This window comes from Trachurus japonicus, chromosome 24 (assembly GCF_045865225.1).
Source record: "Trachurus japonicus isolate A0001 chromosome 24, Traja_1.0".
NCBI lineage: Eukaryota > Metazoa > Chordata > Actinopteri > Carangiformes > Carangidae > Trachurus > Trachurus japonicus.
This window is the reverse complement of record NC_140930.1, coordinates 20,753,780-20,777,132: the sequence shown is the minus strand read 5'-3', so window position 1 is coordinate 20,777,132 and position 23,353 is coordinate 20,753,780. Positions and strand designations below refer to the sequence as shown.

General features: G+C 45.3%; 3 protein-coding genes across 3 annotated transcripts in view; 1 reads left to right on the top strand and 2 right to left on the bottom strand.

Annotated features, from left to right (window-relative positions):
- rev3l (REV3 like, DNA directed polymerase zeta catalytic subunit) overlaps positions 1-11,070 on the top strand; it is a 92,987-nt gene extending 81,917 nt beyond the window's left edge. Inside the window, exons 24-32 of the mRNA XM_085771748.1 lie at positions 2,608-2,716; positions 3,471-3,677; positions 3,915-4,024; positions 4,800-4,914; positions 5,082-5,219; positions 5,490-5,680; positions 6,029-6,275; positions 8,105-8,320; positions 9,845-11,070. Coding sequence (XP_085627874.1) covers positions 2,608-2,716; positions 3,471-3,677; positions 3,915-4,024; positions 4,800-4,914; positions 5,082-5,219; positions 5,490-5,680; positions 6,029-6,275; positions 8,105-8,320; positions 9,845-9,985 — 1,474 coding nt within the window. The 3' untranslated portion in view covers positions 9,986-11,070. The remainder of the gene's footprint in view (positions 1-2,607; positions 2,717-3,470; positions 3,678-3,914; positions 4,025-4,799; positions 4,915-5,081; positions 5,220-5,489; positions 5,681-6,028; positions 6,276-8,104; positions 8,321-9,844) is intronic.
- On the bottom strand, positions 11,064-16,938 carry slc60a2b (solute carrier family 60 member 2b). Its single transcript, XM_085771750.1, has 4 exons — positions 16,412-16,938; positions 14,692-14,860; positions 14,474-14,590; positions 11,064-13,148 (listed from the first exon to the last, which is right to left on the bottom strand). The coding sequence occupies exons 1-4, from the start codon at positions 16,667-16,669 to the stop codon at positions 11,806-11,808; spliced, it is 1,887 nt and encodes a 628-aa protein (XP_085627876.1). The 5' UTR covers positions 16,670-16,938; the 3' UTR covers positions 11,064-11,805.
- A 3,390-nt stretch (positions 16,939-20,328) lies between these two features.
- Positions 20,329-23,353, bottom strand: part of slc16a10 (solute carrier family 16 member 10) — a 33,655-nt gene continuing 30,630 nt past the window's right edge. The window contains exon 6 of the mRNA XM_085771747.1: positions 20,329-23,229. Coding sequence (XP_085627873.1) covers positions 23,006-23,229 — 224 coding nt within the window. The 3' untranslated portion in view covers positions 20,329-23,005. The remainder of the gene's footprint in view (positions 23,230-23,353) is intronic.

Here is a 23,353-nt window from a genome sequence, read left to right as displayed (position 1 = left end):
AAATTGTAGCTGCTCAGCTTTGAAACTACGTTCTGTTTCCATTAGCTGTCCTCTGAAAACACACAGCAGCTTTATACAACACTTGGTTATTGTTTTGCTGTGCCTGACACATGTGCATAACATCAGGAGCAATACAGCAAAACAGCCTGGTAGAGATCTCATCTGAGCATTGGAGCTTTTTAGTTTGTAGTCGAATGATCATCATGTGTTTAAAAACAATAGTTTTCTGTTCGCTTTGCTACCCAGTTACCTTGATTATGATAACTATCCCACCACTTGTAGTAAAGGGACACATAGTATTCATTGTCATATCTTAGGACTTTTAAGTAATGATCACATTTATGCTGAGATTTTTGCTCTGTTCTATGTTTTGGGCTGTTCAAAGGCTCCTAGCTCTGAGGTGAATAACCCAGAGGAAACAACTGATTAATTAGTTGGAGAAATAATAAACAGATGAATCAGTTGATAAATGAAAGTATCTCATTGCTGATCTTCAGCCTGATAATTTAATTTCAACCTGATCCATGGGTACCAGAGCAGCTGTTCACTTCACTTCACCGTCTTAAACCTTTTGCTGCCACATGTTTGTTGATCTGGTGTGTTCTGGCTTTATTAGGGTCCGGGCAGCGCAGCTGCCGGGACACTATTGTATTCCTAGGAATTCTTCTTCTTCTTCTTCTTCTTCTTTCTTTCTTTCTTTCTTCTTCCAAGGAAGTCATACTTCCCATGGGCGAAAACTCACCAAACTTTGCACAAAGGTCCAGTCCCATGCCAGATTCACTCAACTCCAAGGACATGTGCCCCCCCCTCCTAGGGGGGGCACAATAAGCGTTTAAATTTAAAAACTTTAAAAATTCCTATCAAACCAACGGTAGATGCTACAGTGTTGAAACTTCACCACAATGTAGCCTCAATACTGCTGAAACTTTTGTCCACTTAAACTTATTACAAATTATGAAGTCCATCACTCTGTTTTTTTCAATAACTGTAAAACTTTTAAAATGTATCTCCTCCCACAATTTTTGCTCAATTGACACCAAACTTGCTACAAAGCATCTCCAGACCGTCCTCCACAAAACTTGTTTCTCGGATTTTTGATTAAGCAAAAATTGAGCCGACAGTGCATGAAAACGTTTGACTGTAAACAGTACTGTAAACATATACCATTAAATTCTTGCTAAATACATTTTCAAACTTCCTGAAAAAAAGAGAATATTCTGGAGTCATGGTTGATGAAGTTTAGCAAATATCAGAATTTTAATTCAAAAACTGAATTTTCTAGAACATTTTGAATTCTGCTCATGGGAACAACTGCAGTCAATGTGAGTGTGGAATTTTTAAACATCAGACTTTCTCTTATGAAGCAAAACACTTATCATTAAAAACAAATCACCAACATTTCCATGCTGTCAAGATGCAATTTATGTATTATCAGATTTTTGTTTAGATGACTGAATTTCTGACTTTTGACCATTTCATCACAACAGCTGCCCAGGCACTGACTCACCTGAGTGGATAAATAAAGCTACACAGCAGGTTTCACTACCAGCTAATTAGCTCAGCGAGTTAGGAGCTGGTTCTTGGTGTCAGAGATTGTGAGTTCGAGACCCAGCAAGGGTGATGATAACGATGACAGATCAAAATGTCACATGTCCTCAAGCTGTTTTGCTGTCTAGATGCAATTTATGTATTAACAGATTTTTGTTTAGATAACAGAATTTCTGACTTTTTGACCATTTTTGAAATCTGCCTTTACAACAGCTGCCCGGGCACTGACTCACCTGAGTGGATAAATGAAGCTACACAGCAGGTCTCACTACCAGCTAATTAGCTCAGCGAGTTAGGAGCTGGTTCTTGGTGTCAGAGGTTGTGAGTTCGAGACCCAGCAAGGGTGATGATGATGATGATGACAGATCGATATCTCAGATGTCCTCAACATGAAATACAAGACAATTGTCCTAATTGTCGCGTCACAGAAAGCCTCTAAGTTTAAAAATCCAAATAGCTTGGACTCCTAACATCTTAGATTCATAGTAGATGTTTGACAAATACATATCATTATTTTACCTCAAAAACTGATTTTTCTTTTTACTGTGGTTTCAAATCTGCCTACACGACAGTGAATGGCTTACTCAATTTGTGAAGCCACTGTTGTATGCCACTTGTCAATTAGCTCAGTGCGATAGACAACGGTCTTTGGTTCCCGAGGTTGTGGGTTCAATCCTCAATTGATGCAAATTGAACATTATAAGGTCAACTGTCTTGTCTTCCTATTCTCCTGTTTGTTGCTCAGAATTGCCTAAATTTGCCCAAAAGTAGCCCGGACCCGACCCATCGCTGCGCAGCAGCTATAATTATCAGTATGTTCTTTTTTTAACACATATCTTTATTGAGTTTTGAACTTGGTATATCATTCATCCAAAATAATTTGTTAAATCCTTCAAGTCTCAAAACAACTTCCCTCCACCCAACCCTGAACTCAGAGCCATCAGTCTAAGAAAACAATGATACAGTACTTTGAGAACTGAAAAAAAGGCCAACATGTGCAGGACGCCTGTTATCAGTATGTTCTGCTAATATTCATACACACTTGTCTTCTTCTTTCAGGTCTGATGAGTTTAAGTTTGGCTGCACCTCCCTGCGGGCTCCTCCTGACCTCCTCCACCAGCTCCGCAATGACATCACCGTGTCACCCAACGGCATCGCCTTCGTCAAGGTACAGCACCGCCTGACCTCTCCTCTGATGAGATCCCACCAAGGACTCACTGCTGTCCTGGAAAACCACTCCGGCCCCCCGTCATAAATCACATCCCTGAGTCCTCCAACAGTGCAGATTTATGGAGGTTCATTAGCTGCTGCGAAACCCAAGCACGTCTACAGACAGCCCACTTCATGCTCTGCATCCCTCCATTCATTCTTTTCATTCACTCGCTGAGTGCTCCACACTGCCTGGCTGCCGTCCCAGTGTCTCATTACATAACACACACACACACACACTCTGTGGTGGCCGCAGCACAGCGAGCACTGGTGAGTAATGAGGTTGTTAAAGAAGGAGACCAGGTTTGTTCTGCAGTTTTCTTTCACCTCCTGGCTTTGCATCATACATGAAGTGTGTCAAAATATAAAAAAAGCCAAAATATTAATAATGAAGATGCTGGATGCTTTGAGGACATCAAGTCTTATCTGATAACTACATCAGCAGCATGTGAAGGGTTTAGGATGAAAAGACGTCAGATCTTCATCCCACATGTATCATAGTTAATTTTTTTGAATCGTTTCCTTTTTCTAATACATTAGACGGCATCCAAAACCTAATCGCACACAAGTCTTAAGTATCTGAAATTGAATTAATTACCGTTGACATTACATTAACATATCATATTCCCCCCTCTCACGCTCTCTCCCCCTTACCGCCACCTTAAATATCGTCTCCAGGCCTGTTCTCACCTGTCTGCTCCTTCTGTCCCCAGGCCTCGGTGCGTAAAGGCGTCCTGCCCAGCATGCTGGAGGAAATCCTCAACACCAGGATCATGGTGAAGCAGTCGATGAAAACGTACAAGCAGGACAAAACCCTCATGAGACTGCTGGACGCCCGACAGCTCGGACTCAAGCTCATCGCCAACGTCACCTTCGGCTACACTGCAGCCAACTACTCTGGACGCATGCCCTGTGTGGAGGTACGCTTGTTGAAGGACAAGATTCATTATTTTTAAATGAGCACTATCAAGAAATTGAAGACAGCAGCTCTCAGTGTAAACGCTGCTGTTTCTGCTCCTTTTAGCCACCACACATATTAATGAGAACTATCTGGAGTTCAGTTTCCTAATTGAACCTGTGTGAAGCACAAGGTTGAGCAGAGGCAGATAGATGTTGTAGTGATTTATTTGCTGACTTTGGTCTCCTGTTGTCTCCAGATTGGAGACAGCATCGTCCACAAAGCCAGAGAGACCCTGGAGAGAGCCATCAAGCTGGTCAATGACACTAAGAAATGGGGAGCACGTGTTGTGTACGGCGACACCGACAGGTGAGCAGCATCAGGACTCTTTCATCATAAGAGAAGAGGCACTGATACAGTACACACTCACACTGACTGACACACTGGTGACGGTGACACATCTGTGCTGCAGTGACAGTGCAGCACAGATGTGTCACTATTTGCACTCATCGCTCCTTAGCTCAGCCAAACCTGTCACGGTTTCCTCTCATTAACTTTGAAGCTTTTTGAAGATTCACCTGAACGTGTTAATTACTTGTCAGTGTCAAAAAGGCTGCAGCTCCTGTGTTGAGAGGTTTTATGTTCCTGTGTGTTTCAGGAGTCAAACTACAGTCTCCTTTTGACTTTGCTGTTGAATTACATTAAACTAATGAGGCCAAGAAACAAAGAGACATCTAAATTCAGGTTCTACATACATTTGGTTCTACTTTCAGACTTCACTCTTCTTAATGTCCTTTAGTGTCTGCACAGGATGCGTTCAGGTACAACATTGAGAGTTGGTCACCTGCGTTGTAGTTCTTAACACAGTTACACATTAAGACTGAAGGAAATACACTGGATGTGGAACCTTTCCTCATTAAAATCTCAAATAAATAAATATATAGTGGAGCTATGTTTTATATGTTGTCAATTTGTGTTCTTATACTTTTCCAAATGCTTCTATCAATTCTGTGATTTTATTTATGGTAATGGTCCATTTTATTGGTCACATGTCAATGATGTCCCAGATGAAAGACGTCGTGAGACATGTGGATCTGATGTCCTGAGCTCTGACCTGTCGTCTTCTTTTGGGTTTTTTTTGCAGCATGTTTGTTCTGCTGAAGGGAGCCACCAAAGAGCAGGCCTTCAGGATCGGCAACGAGATCGCTGAGGCAGTGACTGCAACCAACCCCAAACCTGTCAAGCTCAAGTTTGAGAAGGTAATGATGCAACACAGGCCACACACACACACACACACACACGGACTGTACTGTCTGTGCACTTTGATGTGGATTTGTGTCACTCTTTGTAAATGTCTTTGTGTGTGTGTGTGTGTGTGTGTGTGTGTGTGTGTGTGTGTGTGTGTGTGTGTGTGTGTGTGTGTCAGGTGTACCTGCCCTGCATGCTGCAGACAAAGAAGCGCTACGTGGGATACATGTACGAAAGCCTGGAGCAAAAGGAACCCGTGTTTGACGCCAAAGGGATCGAGACAGTGCGCCGCGATGGCTGCTCTGCTGTTTCCAAGGTAACAGGCAAACCATTTTTCCTCTCCTCTCCTCTCTGCCTTTGTTTCTCTTCGCTCTACACTAATCACAGTCACAGCGGCTTTCCCTCCTGGTCTGTCACACTCGGACGTGTCCGTCAAGGAAAAACAGAACCATCCCAGTGTCGGTCCTGTGTTTCTGCTGAGTCATAATCAGACTTGTATATCAAGGAGCCTGAACAGTGAGACATGAATCGTGCTGTAACAATCACCACCTCATCTCTTGTGTTCCTCCTCTGTGTTTCCCCCCAGATCCTGGAGCGCTCCATTAAGCTTCTGTTTGAGACACGGGACATCAGCCAGGTGAAGCAGTTTGTGCAGCGTCAGTGTGTGAAGGTTCTGGACGGCCAGGCCAGCATGCAGGACCTGACCTTCGCTAAGGAGTACAGAGGCAGCGGCTCATACCGGCCCGGAGCCTGCGTCCCTGCACTGGAGCTCACCAGGTGTGTGTGTGTGTGTGTGTGTGGCAGAGAGCAGGGGAGTGAGACAGAGCATACAGTCAACCACACATACTGTACTCAGTGTGAATCCAATTACTCCTTCCCCACAGTAATTGTCTGGCTGCAGTAGCCTGCGTGTACAGTACCTGAGTCTGTTGCTAGGCAACGCAGCTCTAAATGGGTGAAGTATATATTAAAAAAAAAAAAAAAATCAGATTTCAGAGAAGGATTAGGAGTTTATCAGCACAAAGAGCTCGTTGAATCTCATGTCAAATCTGCATCATTCACAGTCGTGTGTCACGTTGGTTCAGTCAGTGTGATCACCTGTTTGTCCCGACCCCCCCCCCTCAGGCGCATGATGGCGTACGACCGGCGGCTGGAGCCGCGTGTGGGCGAGCGGGTGCCCTACGTGGTGGTGTACGGGCCCCCCGGCGTCCCCCTCATCCAGCTGGTGCGTCGGCCCCTGGAGCTGCTGCAGGACCCGGCCCTCCGCCTCAACGCCACCTACTACATCACCAAGCAGATCCTGCCGCCGCTGGCCCGCATGTTCCAGCTGATCGGGGTGGACGTGTTGAGCTGGTACCAGGAGCTCCCCAGGGTGAGAGGGGGCCAGGCCTCCCACACACACACACACACACACACACACACGTGTAGAGTAGAGACACGGCACACCAGGGTTTTAATAATTCAATAAGGGTCTTGATAAACAGATAAATGAGGAGGTAACTGATGGGACCGCCGGTGAAGTGAGAGAGGACGTGTTGGACGTGTTGGCCCCGGTCCACTGTCAGCTGCCAGCGGGTGTGTTCAGTGCAGAGAGAACAAAGGAGGAGGAGAAAATCTCTCCTCCTTCCTGCTGAGGATGGAATGAGACTCATCAAACTGCAGCCTGACGTCTCCGTCTGTGTCGGTGCTGGAGTCGGTGCTGCTCTGATGGAGCGCTCACGCCCTCTGCTGGTGGAGCGCAGGACAACTAGACAGACATGGTTCTGGTTCTGGAGTCTCAGGACCTCGGTACTTTAAGCGAAACCAAAGTGGGAGTACGACAGAGGCAATTTTTTTTTCTTGCTTGCTGTCTCAGAAAATGACCGGAATTCTCCTTTAAAAAACTAAAGAAGGATTACTAAGTAACACTCTACATCTCTGGGGCCCAGAGGGCTACCATTGGAAAAATCAGAGAAAAATCTGTGCAGACCGGACCTAGCTCTCATCCTGCTACAGGAGAAGTAATGGGGGCTTCTTCTAATCGCGACTTTGGCCTCTATGATGCTTACCACCAGGGTGCGATTTGCCGGGGGGGGATGGTGGGGATTTTCCCCCCCTCTGTTTTCGATGTCCCCCCCTCTGGTCATTTATTATTATCCCCGGTGGGGATACGTGTTGTCCCCCCCTCTGGTCAGACAGAGCCTCAATAGTCAGAGCCACAACCCCCCCCCCCCCGGCACCGCAAACTATCCCCCCCTCTGTTTTTTTTTCACAAATCGCACCCTGCTTACCACGTACCTCTGTTTACTCTAGCTTCCTGGGTAGACCTTACTAGTCGACTGTCAAACTCGGGACTGTTTTCATATCAACAAAGACGAAAATGCGACGGAAACATGGATTTAGGTAGCCTGACAAGCCAGACTATATCATTAACATGTCTAGTCTGCAACGACCGGTAGACCTCGGCTCAATCCAGGGGGCGGGATGAAGGCTGTCTTTCAAACTGCTCTGATTGGTTGTAGCTCTACCCTATTGGTGCAGAGGCAAAGAGCAGGGTGACGTTAGCTTGACAAGCCAATTAAAATCTGTCATCATGGCGTTAAGCCCACCCAACGACTCTCTAAACAGATAGAGCGCTGTGATTGGTGAACATAAACGGTGTTCGAGACTCAAAAAGTTCCTATGGCTCGTTTCTAGACCCACCTATGGAGCAAATAGATTTGCTGCCGCTAGGGTGCAGCTAGATTTCTAGACTAGGATTTTAGAGGGGAAAAAATGATTTAGGATGGGGGGAAAAGCAGTTATATTCAAATTGATGCTTTTTCCCATCCAAAATCATGTGTAGTGATATTTTGAGCATCATATAGAGGCCAAAGTTAGAAGAACTGCCCCCATTACTTCTCTGTTTAACTGCAGTGTAGCGCAGTTAGCAGGAGAGCTAGGTCCGGTCTGCACATATTGTCGGATTTTTTCCTGTGGTCGCACTCGGGGGCCCAGAGCTGTAGAGCATTACTTAGAAAATGACCGGAATTCTCCTTTAAGTTTATGAATTATTTGGTCTTGTGTTGAAGTGAACCCAGTCTGGGCCATCAAGATCAAAGAGAATAATTACTTCACTTGATTAAGCCCCAAAGGGAAATTCATACAACTTGTTCTTTCCAAAGATAGAAGTCAGGTGTGTTGTGTCTCTGGTTGTTAACGCCTCCTCTCATCCCTCTCCAGATCCAGAAAGTGTCGTGCTCCACGGCGGCCGGCGGAGAGGAAGGGGGGAGGAAGGGAACCATCTCCCAGTACTTCACCACGCTTCACTGCCCCGTGTGTGATGACCTCACGCAGCTGGGTGTGTGCTCGCGGTGTCGCGCCGAACCCCAGCGAGTCGCCGTCACGCTCTACCAGGACATGAGGCAGTGGGAGAGTCAGCAGGACCAGCTGCTGAAGGTGAGCGGCTCGGTGCGCGGCTGCTTTCTGGCTGAACGTTCCTCCTGACATTTTACAGTTGTTGAGCTAAATGACCCCAAGTACTTCAGATGGTCTCGTCAGTTTAACTGCTGAAGACAAAAGTTAAAATGTCTCTGATCTCCCTGGAGAGTTAATTCTCAGTTCACTGAAGGTTTCACGTCCCTGGGCGAGACACTGAACCTCAGATCAATTCCACTGTAGCGTGCACCACGTGTACCAGTGTGTGTTAAAGGGCCGAGCCCCACGGTCCACCCTCTCCCTACTCCCTCAGGCAAAATGCAAAGGTCAAAGCAGTTTGACTTTAAACGTGGGGTTACCATGGTTGCCAAGGGTCACCCAGCACATCATGATCATGAAAGGGACAAATGCAAGTTTCAAGAACAGTAGAGTAGGTGACGGTGTAAACACAGACAGAGCTCAGTGGTGACGGAGTTCACCTGTGTTTATTGTTACTTTGTTTACAAACAGGAAGTGAAGGAAGGAAGAAACATAAAATCTGAAGTCCTAGAGTCCTACACACAGATGTTGCTACATTTTACGCAAAGTGTTGTTGGGATTCACATTTTGAATGTTTTTTTTCTGACCGATAACTGAAGCTTGTTAACTGATTATTAACTGTTTACCGATAAGATTACAACGCTTGCGGGAGCGATCGACAAGGTTTTTTAGTTTTTATGTGCTGTTATAAAACACACACATGCGCTGCAACAGCTGATCAGCGCCACATCCACTGTGCTCTGCCTCAGCTGATCGCACTCAGATGGTGGTTAGATCGTCCAGTGTTGAACTGTTGCCAAGTGCAGCCAAACAGCAGAGCTCCTCTGTGGAGCTGCAGGTGAACCGGCTGGAGAGCACATGGCCGTCTTTTTTTTTTTTTTGCAGCCCCGTTGTTACAGGTGATGCACATCTACGTCTGTGTTGGATACATTTATTGTCTGACCTTCTCTCACAGGGATTGCGCCGCATAACTGCCACATGCTGTAAATGTTGCTCCTCCTCTGTAACTTTTAGCTGCGAAATATGACTGAAGGCATGTGGACGACATAAGGAGCTAATAAAAAAAAAGAACCAATAGTAGCCTATTAATCGGTCAAAGTTCTTGTTATCAGTTAACGGTTAATGATGTGCATCCCTAGTTTTCTGTGAGGGCTCCAAATGGTGAAGAAGGTGTGTGTGTGTGTGTGTGTGTGTGTGTGTGTGTGTGTGTGTGTGTGTGTGTGTGTGTGTGTGTGTGTGTGTGTGTGTGTGTGTGTGTGTGTGTGTGTGTGTGTGTGTGTGTGTGTGTGTGTGTGTGTGTGTGTGTGTGTGTGTGTGTGGTGGTTAAGAAGACTAAATGATCAAAAAATGTGTGTGTGGTGGTTAAGAAGACTAAATGATCAAAAAATGTGTGTGTGGTGGTTAAGAAGACTAAATGATCAAAAAATGTCTATTTAACACTGACCATTTCAGAGCAGCATCCTGCCCTTTGATTGAGCCTCTGTGTTTATTTGTGTGTGTGTCCAGATCTGCAGGAACTGCAGCGGCAGCGCGGAGCGGCAGGTTCCCTGTGTGTCCCTGGACTGTCCCGTCCTCTACAAGCTGGCCCGGGTCAATAGACAGCTCTCCAAGGCCCCCTACCTCCGACAGCTGCTGGAGCAGTTCTGATTGGCTCCTGAACACTGGCGCTCCTGCTGATTTGGTGCTAATTGTTTGTCCCCACCCCCCCAAACACCCCTTCACCCCATCTCAGTGTGTGACTGTCTGTTCAGTTGTGATATTTTAAATGGTGCTTTGATTGAACCCCGTTGGGTTTTCATCCTGTCTTGTAACTGTTATTTGTTATACAAGTGTTCCTGTGTGTGTGTGTGTGTGCGTGCGTGCGTGCGTGCACACTGTCTGCCCCGCCCCCACCCTCCTCCTGTCCAGGGGTTTGTGTTCGTCTCCATGCTTGTTGCTGCCCTCTCCATTAGCTGCTATGGGCTGAGTGAAGCTGGTGTCCATGGCGACACGGCGACAGAACTTAAGTGCAGTCGAATCAAGGAGGACGTGTCGTATCTGAAATGCGCTGTAGCAGTTTGAAGTCATTGGTTTTTAATGAGCTCCGGACAAATCTCAAGACAACATACACTCAAACCAATAACCTTCTTCTTCTTCTTCTTCTTCTTCTTCTTCTTCTTCTTCTTCTTCTTCTTCTCCTTCTTCACTTTTCTATGACGACAACAGTCTTGTAAATACTTCCTGTAAAGCTCCTCTATCACATCACTGTGCATTAGCATCAGAAAATCTTAAGCTCCGGCCATGAATGCAATCACATTTGTTTGTATGTGTTCTGTTACAGGATGCTGTTCTCATTTGATTCACTTTGATTGTATCGATGTCCATTTTGGCAGATATGACACTTCATACTCTGCAGAGTGGGAACTGGAACCATTTCAGTTTTTTTTTAAAATCTGGGACTGTTGCAATACTGTATTTTGATAATTTATGTCATGAAGAATCTATTATTTCCTTGTGCATATGGTTTTATGTATCTTTCCGATTTTCTGTGCAAAAGAAACAAAGTAAAACGTGTCATTGAATTATATCAAGATCTGATCTTCAGTTCCCCGTACAGCAGTACACAGGATCTGTGTATTTGTATAAATGTAAAAATAATGATAATGAAGGAGGTGTTTTTTTGTTTGTTTTTAATGGACATTGCTGTGGGTGGAGGTTTGAGATTGATTGATATAATAAAAAGTTAAACGCCATTTTCCTCGGAGTGCTTTACTTTTTTTTTTTTTAAAACTTCAAAAATCACAGTATCAACACACATGAGCCACATGACACAGAACAACACAGAAAAACAAAATCAAAACCTGATCTTTATCAAAAAAGTGCAAACGAAAAGTAATTCATTCAAATCTTACACAACGATCATCACCACATTCACTGCCACAGTACAAAATTAACCGACATGTTTCTAACAACCATTTTATTACGAACACAGTGAGGGGAAAAAATCTGCACATTCAAGAATAAAGTTGTAATATGAGAATTAAAATAGTGCAACTAAAACTAAAGCTAAAGCACAACTTTCACAGGAGGCTCCTCGTTTCAAATCTCCTCCATACAACACACGACCTGAAATTACAACTTTATTACAACTTGATTGTTGAAACGTCTTCTCCTCAGTGTGGCTCCGTCACAGTTTTTTTTTGGCAGCAGAATGACGGGATGACGACGAGGGCGAGCGTCCCTTGTCCAAACTCATTCACTCTGCTCACACGTCCTTGAGCAAGGCACTGAATTCCTACCTACCAGCACTATAGGGCTTCTGCTTCCTACACAGAATCCTTCACATTAAAAACCATCTGTGGCGTAGTGTAGACTTCAAAACCATGTTTTTTATGAGCTGCACGATTCAGCGAGTAGCCAGTGTCGCGCTCTCTTCCAGTGTTTAGTCAGCGGTCAACAGCGCTTTGGAGTGACGGCAGGAAGACAAGTCAGTCTCGCTTCTCTCTGTCCAGGGAGAGCAGCAGTTTGTGTCTGGGGGAGTCTCCGACCAGAGAGACGGCGTCTGAGAACGTGGCTCCTCCTCCTCCTCCTCCTCCTCCGGCCTCCGTCACCTGGAGACCAGAGGAGGAGGCGGAGCTTCCCGTCAGAGCCGAGGCGTTGGCGAAGGAGGCGGCCTTGCTGGGCGAGCTGACGAGACTCACTGTGTCGTCCATCTCGATCACCTCGAAGTCGGCGTCGTTCCACTGGTCGGCCTCATTCTGCTCCTCCTCTTCCTCTTCTTCCTCGGTGGCTCCGGAGTCCAGCAGCGCCTGACGGAACTCGCTGTCGTCGGCCTCCGGTTGGCGCCTGGCGCGGGGTTTCCTGCTCTGGCCGGTGGGGGCGGAGGCCAGCTTGTACATGACGGGGAAGAGGATGGAGGTGAAGGTGGCGGTGACGAGGGCCAGGTACATGAGCAGAGGCTGCTCGGGGAACTTCCCCAGCAGGAAGCCCAGCAGAGCGGGCAGCACCATCTCTCCCAGCGCCGCGCCCACCACGAACACGGCCGCCGTGTGGCCCGTCACCGCCGTGTACTGCTCCACCCAGGAGATGCCGCTGGGGAAGGTGGTGGCCATGGACGCGCCGTAGAGGCCGGTGCACACCCAGATGGCGGCTTTCTCCTGGCTGAAGAGGCAGAGCAGCAGCGAGGAGATGGTGGAGCCCACCAGGCTGAGCAGGATCAGGATGCCCGGGTACACGCACGCCGCAAAGAAGATGGCCAACCCCCGATAGGCGGCGAACGTGGCCCAGAACAGAGAGTTGAGCCCGGCCGCCTGCCACTGGTGCATGTGGGCGTAGTCCTTGGCGAAGGTGAAGATGAAGGAGCCGTACGCCACCTCGGCGCCCACGTAGCCGAAGAAGAAGAAGAAGAGGAGGACGACGAGAGCCATGTGGTGTTTGGCCACCAGGGGTTTCCCCGACGACAGGCGAGCTCTGTCGCGTGACGCGCCGCCGCGGCTGTAGAGGAGGAAGAAGAGGAAGGAGATGAGGAGGACGAAGGAGCCGATCACCACGTAGGCCCACATGGACTTGAGGGTGCTGCTCCGGCTGTGGACGTAGCGGATGACGTTTTGGGCGTCAGGAGCTTTGGTGGTGATCTGCTGTGCTGTGGCAGCGGAGGGAGGCGAGGAGCCGGGCGGCGTGGTTCCCGTCCCGCTGGCGTTAACGTCGGGCCCGAACAACAGCTTGGCAATGATGGGAGACACGAAGGCCCCGGCGGCGAAGCTGAAGTGCAGAGCCTGCATGTGAGGGCCGGCCTGCTCCCCCCACGTGTTCAGTATGAGCACGTTACCACCTGAGACACGACGAGGGGAAGAAATCAACGTTAGTGATCGTCATGGTCACATCTCTGCAGGAAGCTGGACTCACTCACTTTTACCCTCAAAGTACAGCCAGTGTTCGAGAAAACACAATGTGTCACATGTGCAATCTGATCTCAAGTGGGCCGGACCAGTGAAGTAACGGCATAATAATCTATAAATAAGGAGAACTCTAAATACTCCCTTTGTGTTACTCCTTTTACAAAAGTTAGAAGCATTTTTTTTAATTTCTTGATAAAATACTTTCAATGTCAACAATGTAATGCCTCTTCTGGCTTTTATGTGATTTTCACACTTGGCAAATTCATCCCGCGGGGCCGGAGTTGACCCTCCGGCGGTCCGGTTTTGGCCCGCGGACCATATGTTCGACATCCCTGATCTACACAATAGCTCACACTGACAAAGTGACAAATATGGCATTGGAAATTTTTGCAAAGTTACAGGAAATCAGAAACTGAAAGAAGCTGCCTCTGCACATACATGCACACGCACACATACAGTACTGTGTATATATACTATATATATATATACTGTATGAACGTTAGAGCCAGAAGACACTGCGAGAAGAAACACACACGAGGAAGGAGACAGTCACAGGTGGAAGTGAAGTGTTGAGGTTTGGTCGAGGCAGTGAGAGCTGCTTCCTGTTTGCTCTAACTGTCTTTGAGATGTGTGTCGAGCCTGTGTGGAGTCCACCTGCAGCAAACTGACCACAACACACACACACGGCCTGTCAGGACAAAAACATCTACTAAAGTCCACTGAACTCTCTGAAGACTCTGTGATACTTTAGTAGTGAATGGGGGCAGGATTAAATAAGTTTACACTTCCTCCTACTCCTTTAACCTTGTTTAACCTTTGTGCGTGTTAAACAAATGTTAATGAAAGGAATTATTTGTTTTCCTTTCTTCTCAGTTTTTTTTTGTTTGTTGGTCTTTGGTTTTTGCAGGCCTTAAAAAAAAAGACAATAATGATAATAATAATAATGGTATTTTCTATATACTAAATAAAAAAATCTAACCAAATCAAAAAAATCTAAATCAATAGTTTGAAAAAGGACTGCGGTACACTGACATAGGTCCAGGACAAAGGTCCAACATATAGAAACAACCTCACACACTCATATTGGCGCCTACATGTGCATGTGTTTGGAGAACATGGAGAGAACCAGGTCGGTGAGACCTCGGTATGAACCGCTGCACTGCCAGACAGTGAGTTGTTCACATGTGGCTGGTGAGTCCTTTTCTCCTCAGGCTTTTGTACATGAGGTGGATGGTTGGAGAATGACGTGCTGTCTCACCTGTATCCAGAACGCCCATAGACATCCCAATGCTGGACATGAGGCCGGTGAGGACCAGAGCCTGCTTACAGAAGGGGATCGCACACATCCCGAACGCTGTGACCAGCATGGAGAAACCTGGAGAGAGATCACCGTGGAGACAACGGAGTGTGAGGCTGCTGGGAGAAGTGGTCACTCCACAGGTGGCAGTAATGTGTGTGTGTGAGGGAGGGGGTTACCCAGCAGGAGGTGGGGGTTCATGCAGTCGAACAGGACGCCTCCTAACAGGGAGCCTCCGATGTATCCTGCAGAGCGGCCCACGAAGATGTAGGAGATGTTGCTGATGTTCTTCTTCACATTCACAGCCAGGTCCTCGAACGTGGGGCCCAGAACCGAGATGCTCATCCCCTAGAAAAACAAGACCAACATGAACTGACCATCAGTGTTTCATCAGAACCGTCCGATTGACAGCAGCAATACAACAGTGATGTTGCCATATGTTGCATATTACTATTTCATACAAACATCCTCTGGATATATGGATATATATACGTATTTATCACATATACTACACCTGTACTAAAATTGGCATATGTATGTATAAAATATCTATTACTTATTAAAATGTTGCAACCATATATGGTAATTACATATCGCAATTGCATAAATTAAATTAAATCCTTTTTTTTTTTTTTCATAACCCTTACCCTAACCCCTAACCCTCTGGTCTCAGGTCTCAGACTTTTAGAAGCTACAGTTTATAATGTTGTATAATGTATATAATATGTATAAATAAAATAGAAGCACAAATAGGCTACTGTAGGCATTTATAGTCACTATAAGACATTGCTCCAATTTGTATATCATTTTTACAAGAGTCACATATAGTACATTTATTACACTTTATTGTAAATGTAAAGTGTCAAAGAGACATTGTGTTGTTCTTATGTCTTTCTTCACCCTCTGAATGGAAAATCGTGTTTTAAGGTGGATTTAAGAACAAAACAAAAAACATAGCACTACAAATACCTCTAAACAGGGTTTAGTGCGTGATCTATCGATGTTAAGATCTGACGTGTAACTATTTGTTGAATGTGACCAAACAGAAGCTACTACCTCATAGCTATGCTGTATGCCCTCAACTACAGGATAGCTGGGGTGCAATATTTTTTTCTAAGTTTTTCAAAACGCAATTAAGATCACGTCCACTCTGGTTTGTTGGGGCCTTTAGAGTACAGCAAGACATTAAAGGTGTCACATCTCCAGCTCCTGTCCCCATGTCTCCTGTGTACAGAGAAAACTGGTTCTCCTGGATAACGACACTGACTGAGAGAGAGAGTGACATCCTGAAGGAAGGACGGGCCCTACCCAGCCGTGTGTGTGTGTGTGTGTGTGTGTGTGTGTGTGTGTGTGTGTGTGTGTGTGTGTGTGTGTGTGTGTGTGTGTGTGTGTGTGTGTGTGTGTGTGTGTGTGTGTGTGCGTGTGTGTGTGTGCTGTATGAGTGCAATGCATTTCTTCCTGCCATGTTGTAATAGTAACAACAGACAGGAAAATTCACCTGAGCAGCCGGAACGTCTCACTGTCACACTACACACACACACTACACCTGCATTATTGTTCACTTGTAAATGGACTTTGTGTTGTTGTTGTTGTTGTTGTCGTGGCACAGTGTGGTGCATGCCACAACGACTAAATAAAATCAATATTTTAAACTCGTGCTTTATGTTTTGTTTCCTCATTCATCCAGATGAGATCATACTTGCTTCACTCGGAGTATGAGGAGTTTGTTGAGCTAACGTCACCTACATCCACTCACTGCAGCAGCAGCAGCAGCAGCAGCAGCAGCAGCAGCATACTGTAGCTGTAATATGTCACGAGGAGGCCTGACTGAGGAAACAGCCGACATTTTAATGCACCTATTATGTTTCCGATAGCCAGCCACCACCACCATCAACCTACCAAGCCCAGGAAAGACGCACACAGCGCCAGGGTGACCAGCCAGCGGCCGCAGGCTCCGGAGCCGACCACCTCCACACGGTGGTCGGCTCCCGGCTTGGCCGTCCTCTGGACCGCCTTCAGCGCGCTCTTCAGCCCCCTCCCGGTGTCCTTCCTCTTGTCAAACAGGGTGTCCTCCTCCTGCTCGTCGTTGTCGTCGTCCTCGTCCTCCATGCTGGCGAAGCGGACGTGCTTCTTCTTCACGACGGCGGACGCAGACATTTAAATCAAGCTGCTGCTGCTGCTGCTGCTGCTGCTGTCGGTGGCGGGGATGGGATGGGATGGGGAGCTGAGCTGTCACGGAGCAGAGTAAACAGAAAGCGGACGGCTGCTGTCGGTTTTAACGGCCTCCTCCCGTTAGAGCGCTTCCTGTTTAGACGCCTCTGTGAGTTAGAGACGTACAGCTGCGGTTGGACGTCTGTAAACAGCTGGATGGTTCAGACGGTGACAGCGGAGCAGCGCCGCGGCCGCCGAGTCCTCCATGTCAACAGACCGTATGGCAGCTGGAGGCTGCAGGCCGGAGATCGTCCGCTGAGAGGGAGTCTCACTCCGCCAGAGAAAGTAGCTGACTGACGCGGAAGAAACTCGCGTTAAGTAGGCTACTGTTGGTTTAGTGTCGGGCACGTTACTTTTAAGAAGTAAAGTAGTTATAGTTACTAGTTACTTTCCCCAAAAGGTAACTGAATTACTACATTATAAAAGTAACTAAGGGCCGGATTTACTAAGATCTCAGATAGCGGACGCTATATTGTTTGCGCCCGCTATAATATTGCGAGTTTGGTTAGTGCACGCAAAACAGGTGATCTACAAAGTAGTAACCCGCTAAATGAAAACACGTGCAAACCGCAATATGTAAATGAGGGTTTTGCGCGTGTAATCGTTTCCGCCATGGAGAGAGTGGACAGAGAGCTGGACGGACGAAGGGACAGAATGACATTTGATCCGATGCATACAATGACAGCATGTGTGTTCATCTCTCTCGCGCTCTGTTTAGATAAATAAACACAAATCGCTACAGGGCCCAACTCGTCATATAGTGACGAACAGGCAGCAGCTGCAGCGACAATCACACACCTGTAATATGTGTGTGTGCCGCCCATGATCGAGTGGATTAATAGAGAGCTCAGGTGGGACACACGGATCTAAACGCTCTGACCACTGACCAGAGGGATTAAAGACGGGTGAAGGCAGTGGTGACGTGTCTCAGTCCGGGACCGGGACCGGGACCGAGAGTCGGAGCTGAGCAGCCAGGTGAGAGGAGATGAAAGGAGAGGAGAGGAGAGGAGAGGAGAGGAGCGCACTGCAGGACAGACGTGCCCCGTGCGTAACGGCGCGTAAATGACTTTTAACACGGCTGAAAAACTGTTACAGAATTACCCAGACGTGAGGAAATGCAGAGATGTAAGATCATGGGGCTCTGACAGGTATCAAATCAATAAACGCATACGTTTTGACAAAGTTGTATCAGTTAGTACATGGTTTTCAGACGTGGTGAATAAAGACGCAAAAACAGCCACCGCAATCTCTTCCTGGTTTGGTAAATCACATTGCACGCGCTAAATAAATCGATTTGCATCTACTCCTCCCAGTGTTTAGCACGTTCTGGCTGAAACGCCCATATTTACATATTCATCAAGGCAAACACGCTAAATGGATCGCACGTGCTATTCTGCCCGTGTGAGGGACGCAATCCTCGGTGCGTCCGGTTAGTAGATCAGGTTCCACATGTGTTTGCGCGTGCAATCACGTTTGCACACGTTTTAATACACGCAAACCTTTAGTAAATCCGGCCCTAAATATCAAGGGGAAAAAAGTGTAGTATATTATCCACCTAAACTCTTTTCTGTAATGTCTTGTATTATCTTATGTTCTTCTTTGTGTATTTTCTAGAGTAAAGAGATGTGTAGACTAATGCCCTGCTTCACAGTTTCTATATTTAAGCCCAGAAAGAATTTGTCTTGTCAGGTATTCTGAGACATGTGTTTCTTGTCTATTGCCCTTCTTTGGTGGGTCATAGTTTCTGGGGGATACTGGACACTATCTATTCTTAAGTTAGCTTGGTCAAGAGGTTAAAAGTCAGAAAGCTAAGGATAAATTCTGTTTTTAGATCCTGTCTTTGTCTGACCATCCTGGTCAGTTATGTCCTTCTGTGGGAGAAGGTGGAGTTTTAGAAAACATATATAAGGTTTGAGGTTTCAGGCTAAGAGAGAGTCATCTCAATTCTTGGCACCAGAGATGCTCCACGATTCGGCATTTTTGTACACTGTTCTTCTTCTTGTAATAAACTCTTTTTGAATGCAAGAAAAGACGTGTCGGCGGTGATCCCTTCTCTTCATCAACACATCAATATACCACAAAAGCTCAATTACTTGAACCATTGGACCCCTAACCTTTTTTTTCTTTCATTATTACATGTATCATTATATTATATTGTTTTGCATTGTTCATTGATGTATTATTTCTCCTTTCTTTCCTATATTCACAGTATAATCACTCAGTTGATTGTGACTTTTCTCCACTTACTTTTCCTTATCATTTAATTAGCCTATTCCTTATTTTCTTGTCTTTGTTCGTCACAAATTTGGTTTTTGATCATGTTCTTCATCGGTGAGGTTTTCATATAAGCCCTTTTGGGTTTCATACCTCCCCTTCGCACCTCCCAATCATAATAATTGTTCATACTAACCTCAACTTCTGCGACAAACCCATTGAGGTCCTCAGAGAACATACACTACATTAGTATCCTGAACTCAAAGCAGTGTGACACATCTTACTTCTTTTCCCTCTCTGATTCATTTGACACGTCGAGGCCACAGGAAGTAGTAGAAATTCTCTGGTAGTAGCCACTGAGAGAAAATGGCGGCCTCTAGTGTATGACTATAATACATCCATGGACTCTCCCTGCAGGTGCTGGAGCTGGGCCACAATGAGTGTGTGTGTGTGTGTGTGTGTGTGTGTGTGTGTGTGTGTGTGTGTGTGTGTGTGTGTGTGTGTGTGTGTGTGCGCGCGCGCGCGCGCGCGCGTGCGTGCGTGTGTGTGGAGAACAAGCTTTACAAACCTAACAAATAGTTTTACAAATGTAATGTTTGAGGGTTTTTTGTTTGTTTGTTTTGTAAAAGTGCATAGGATTTGTGACATCATCAACACAAGGCTGAACAGGTCACTTTGCTATATTAATATAAGTTTGACACAAATGTCTGATGATTAGTTCAATACCGAAGTGAAAATAAAACATTATATTACAAGAATGAGTCCTTTACTTTAAGTTTTCATGATGAAGAATGACCCTTAGTGCCATCAACCAGTTAGTAAATGAATTACGTAAAGGAATACTGCGTGCTCATTTTTATACAATCGATGAAGAATAGGACTTCATGTCCCATCAGTTTGATGTCTGTTATGCAGATAATCAAATAACAGGAGTACAAGGTAAATTGGTTATATTGTGAACTCTGCTGTGCACTGTCATTGTGCAAGAAGATGATACATGATGATGTCATTGTATGCTGCTTTGAAAAGAAAATCATCTACCAAATGAATGCAATAAATGTAATGCAATAACAGTAAAACTGAACTTATCATTTTGTCCCATGAATCTTGCTGTCTTCACTAAGAATATTTCATGTTTGCAGCTGGCAGGTTTCTGTTTCCATCCTACATGTTGTTTAGTTTTTCACACTAATGATGATTCTGGGCTGTTTGTTGGAGCTGTGCCTGTTTGTCACACAGCGGGGACGTCTCTGAAGCCTTTTCCCTGGTACATTATAAACTAAAATTTGAGGTGAAAGAATTCTGAGAGAAAAATCAGCAAACATGCAAGATGGAGTAAATGTATGAAATTAAAAGTGAGAATGAAGGAGACAGACCAAAATGATGCAAAATAGGATGAAAAGAGCAAATATTCAATCTTTACTGTAAAGCTTAAAGGAGGAACAGCTTCATCTGTACATGCAGCAACAACAAAACGCATACGTACAGATATTCTGAATAAAATCCAGAGGTTGGATTGGGTGTGACAGAGCCAACACAACAGCAAACAAACAATAAAATGCAATAAACACTGGGGAACAAAATTTCATCCACAAAAGTCCTCCACACACACACGCACACAGTCAGACTGACACATAAATCTCTAGACACCAGTAAGACAGTTTTTAAGGCTGTTTGTGATTCAAAATCATGACTAAATAAAAATAAATCATGCAGTTTTTGGCTTTTTCTCCAAATGTTTTTGGAAGGCAAGGCACAGGTCATTTCAAGAAGCAGGTGTGAAGCAACAACTAAATAATATTAGCTAAGTAAAAGTGATTAAGCATAAAAAAACAACAACTATGGTTACAATCAATGTTCAGAGGTACAAATTAAGTAATTCCTGGTAAGAAATTACTTGAGGCTCTCATTGATGAATCACACTACAATGCTTATAAGTCTAAAAATAAACGGTCATTAAAGCATGTCATTTAAAAAAAGACTGAAAGGCAACAGATGTGATTTTGTCGTAAAAATATATATTCAGAGGAGAGAAGATGTAAACGCTGCTGAGGTTTCTCTGACTTGTTGCATAAAATAAAGTGTTTGATTAAACAGCAAAGCTTCAGGCAGCTCCATCGTTTGGTTTTTCGTCCGTTGGACTTGAACACTGTCGGACCCACCTCTGATGGAGGAGCACAAAAGAGTCCAGACTGGGGCAGTTCTACTTTTTTTTTGACAACATCTGAGGTAGAGAGTGTCACGATCACCAGCCCACAGCCGTCCTGTGGTGCACGGGTTTCCAAAAAAAAGGTCTCTGAGTTTTTCCTTAGGCCATCTGTCACCCAGCAGCGACGGAGCGATGAGTGACGTGTTCAGATGGTTCACTACTGACACTAACCTGGAAGCTTTAGGGAGATGTATGACAACAAGCAGAGAGGATTTAACACTCTCAGCCATTTTCATTTCAATACATTTTTGGTCTTCAATAAATGAAATTAAGGCTTTTTAGGCAAATGCCCGTCAATTACAGCATCACATTCTCCACAAAAACTACAAAATAAATACAATATGGAAACATCAAACACACTCCTTACTCTTAAAGGTCAACAAACTGGACACAGTGAATTATTAACTCGACTTCACTTGACTAATGGTCACGTAGTCAATGATTAGTCAAATTCAAATCCTCAGATTTACTTCAAATAAAGCAGACTCCATCTCTGAAATGAAATGATACTGTACGTAAAAGAGTAAAAGCTTTCGTATAAAGTGGTGAGGACCTAAATACGCAGTGGTATTTTGTGTTTTGGTTTATTTTTTTTTTGGTCCTTTTCAGAGGTCATCCTCCAAGCAGGTGATCTGCAGCTGACACAGCAACATGTGTTTTATGACCTGCTGCTCAGACTTCCGTCACATTGTAAATTCATGTTGCACATTCAAAGGATAAAAATGTTGGACCAAATAAAAGAGAAACATTAAACACATTTTTAAAAGACAAAACAAACAAGTTTCACCACTGTGTGTGTGTGTTTTTTTTTAAGAAATACTGCTTAAATTCACTACTACAATCAATTCATGTAGACTGGAACAACAAACACAATGTTAATATGTTCCTTATCGATCAATGTCAGGCTCATCGCTTACAGTGGGTGTATTTGTACTGGCTGACTGACAGATTGCAAATTCATTGCCCCTGCGCCTGGATCTGGACAAACACTGTTGTTTTTCTATGTTGCCTTTTTTTTTCTTCAGAAAACAGAAGGAACATGTTTTCTGCTGTCTCCAGTCTGAAGGTTTAACCTTCTTATGGAAACGAAATGACAGGTACGAGGTGACGTGTCAGACAGGATGTAAAATCACTGTGATTAAGTTGCTTTTCTTCAAGTGTTCAAGCACCATTCTAGCTCAGGCAGTCTTTCACCTAACACCGGCTATGACGCCCGTCTCCCTGTCCCTTTAAAAGACTATGGACTCAGTACACATGTATACAGTTTGGCTTCATACGACTTGGGACATGGAAATCCTGTTCTCACAATACAGAGGCAGCTTTCCACAGAAAATAAAATCATAAGAGTATGTGGTAGTATTTTAGAGTAATGGAAGTCCACCTTTCTCTTAAGACTGTCAGCGTTCACACTGCATTCATAGTGAGCACAGCAAGCATTGTTTCCTTTTTAACCAATATGAAATCTTTTTTTTTTTAAACTTCAAGTTTCCTGCTCTTAAAATGATGTCAGTTTAATTAAAACAATCAAATGCATAGTTCTTGAGCTTCACACTGCTGTGAAACTCCACTTCAACTTCTTACTGTCTAATATTTTTCATTGCTTTGGCATTTTCTGACATTTTCCTACTAAAGGCAGTCATAATCAGGGCTACTCTCTCTCACTCACTCACGCACACACTCATGCACACACACGCACACACACACACACACACACACACACACACACACACACACACACACACACACACACACACACACACACACACACACACAAACACACACACACTGTAATGCTGCCAGTCAGCAGCAACTTAATCTGCCCCCCCTGTGTGTCTCCCTCAGTCTGTTCAGCGGGGACTTTAGAGGACAGACTCTCCAGTCTTGTGTTGCGGGTCCTCCACAGCCTTTTCGTGCTCGATCATCTTCTGGGTGACGTCTTGCTCCTTGTTCTGCTCCTTCTCCAGCCTCTTGCGCCGGGCCTCCACCCAGGGGATCAGACACAGCAGAGCTCCTCCGATGAGCGGGGGGATTCCTGCCAAGTAGAAGGCCACCTCGTAGTTCCCCAGCCGGTCCCTCAGGAAGCCTGCAACCAGAGACGGGCAGAGTCATCGCGTTGTCATGACTGCATTGTGGGGTCAGGCTGAAGCCAATAAAGGTCAAAGTGCTTAAAGGGATAGTTCAACATTTTGGCAAATTGGCCCATTGCC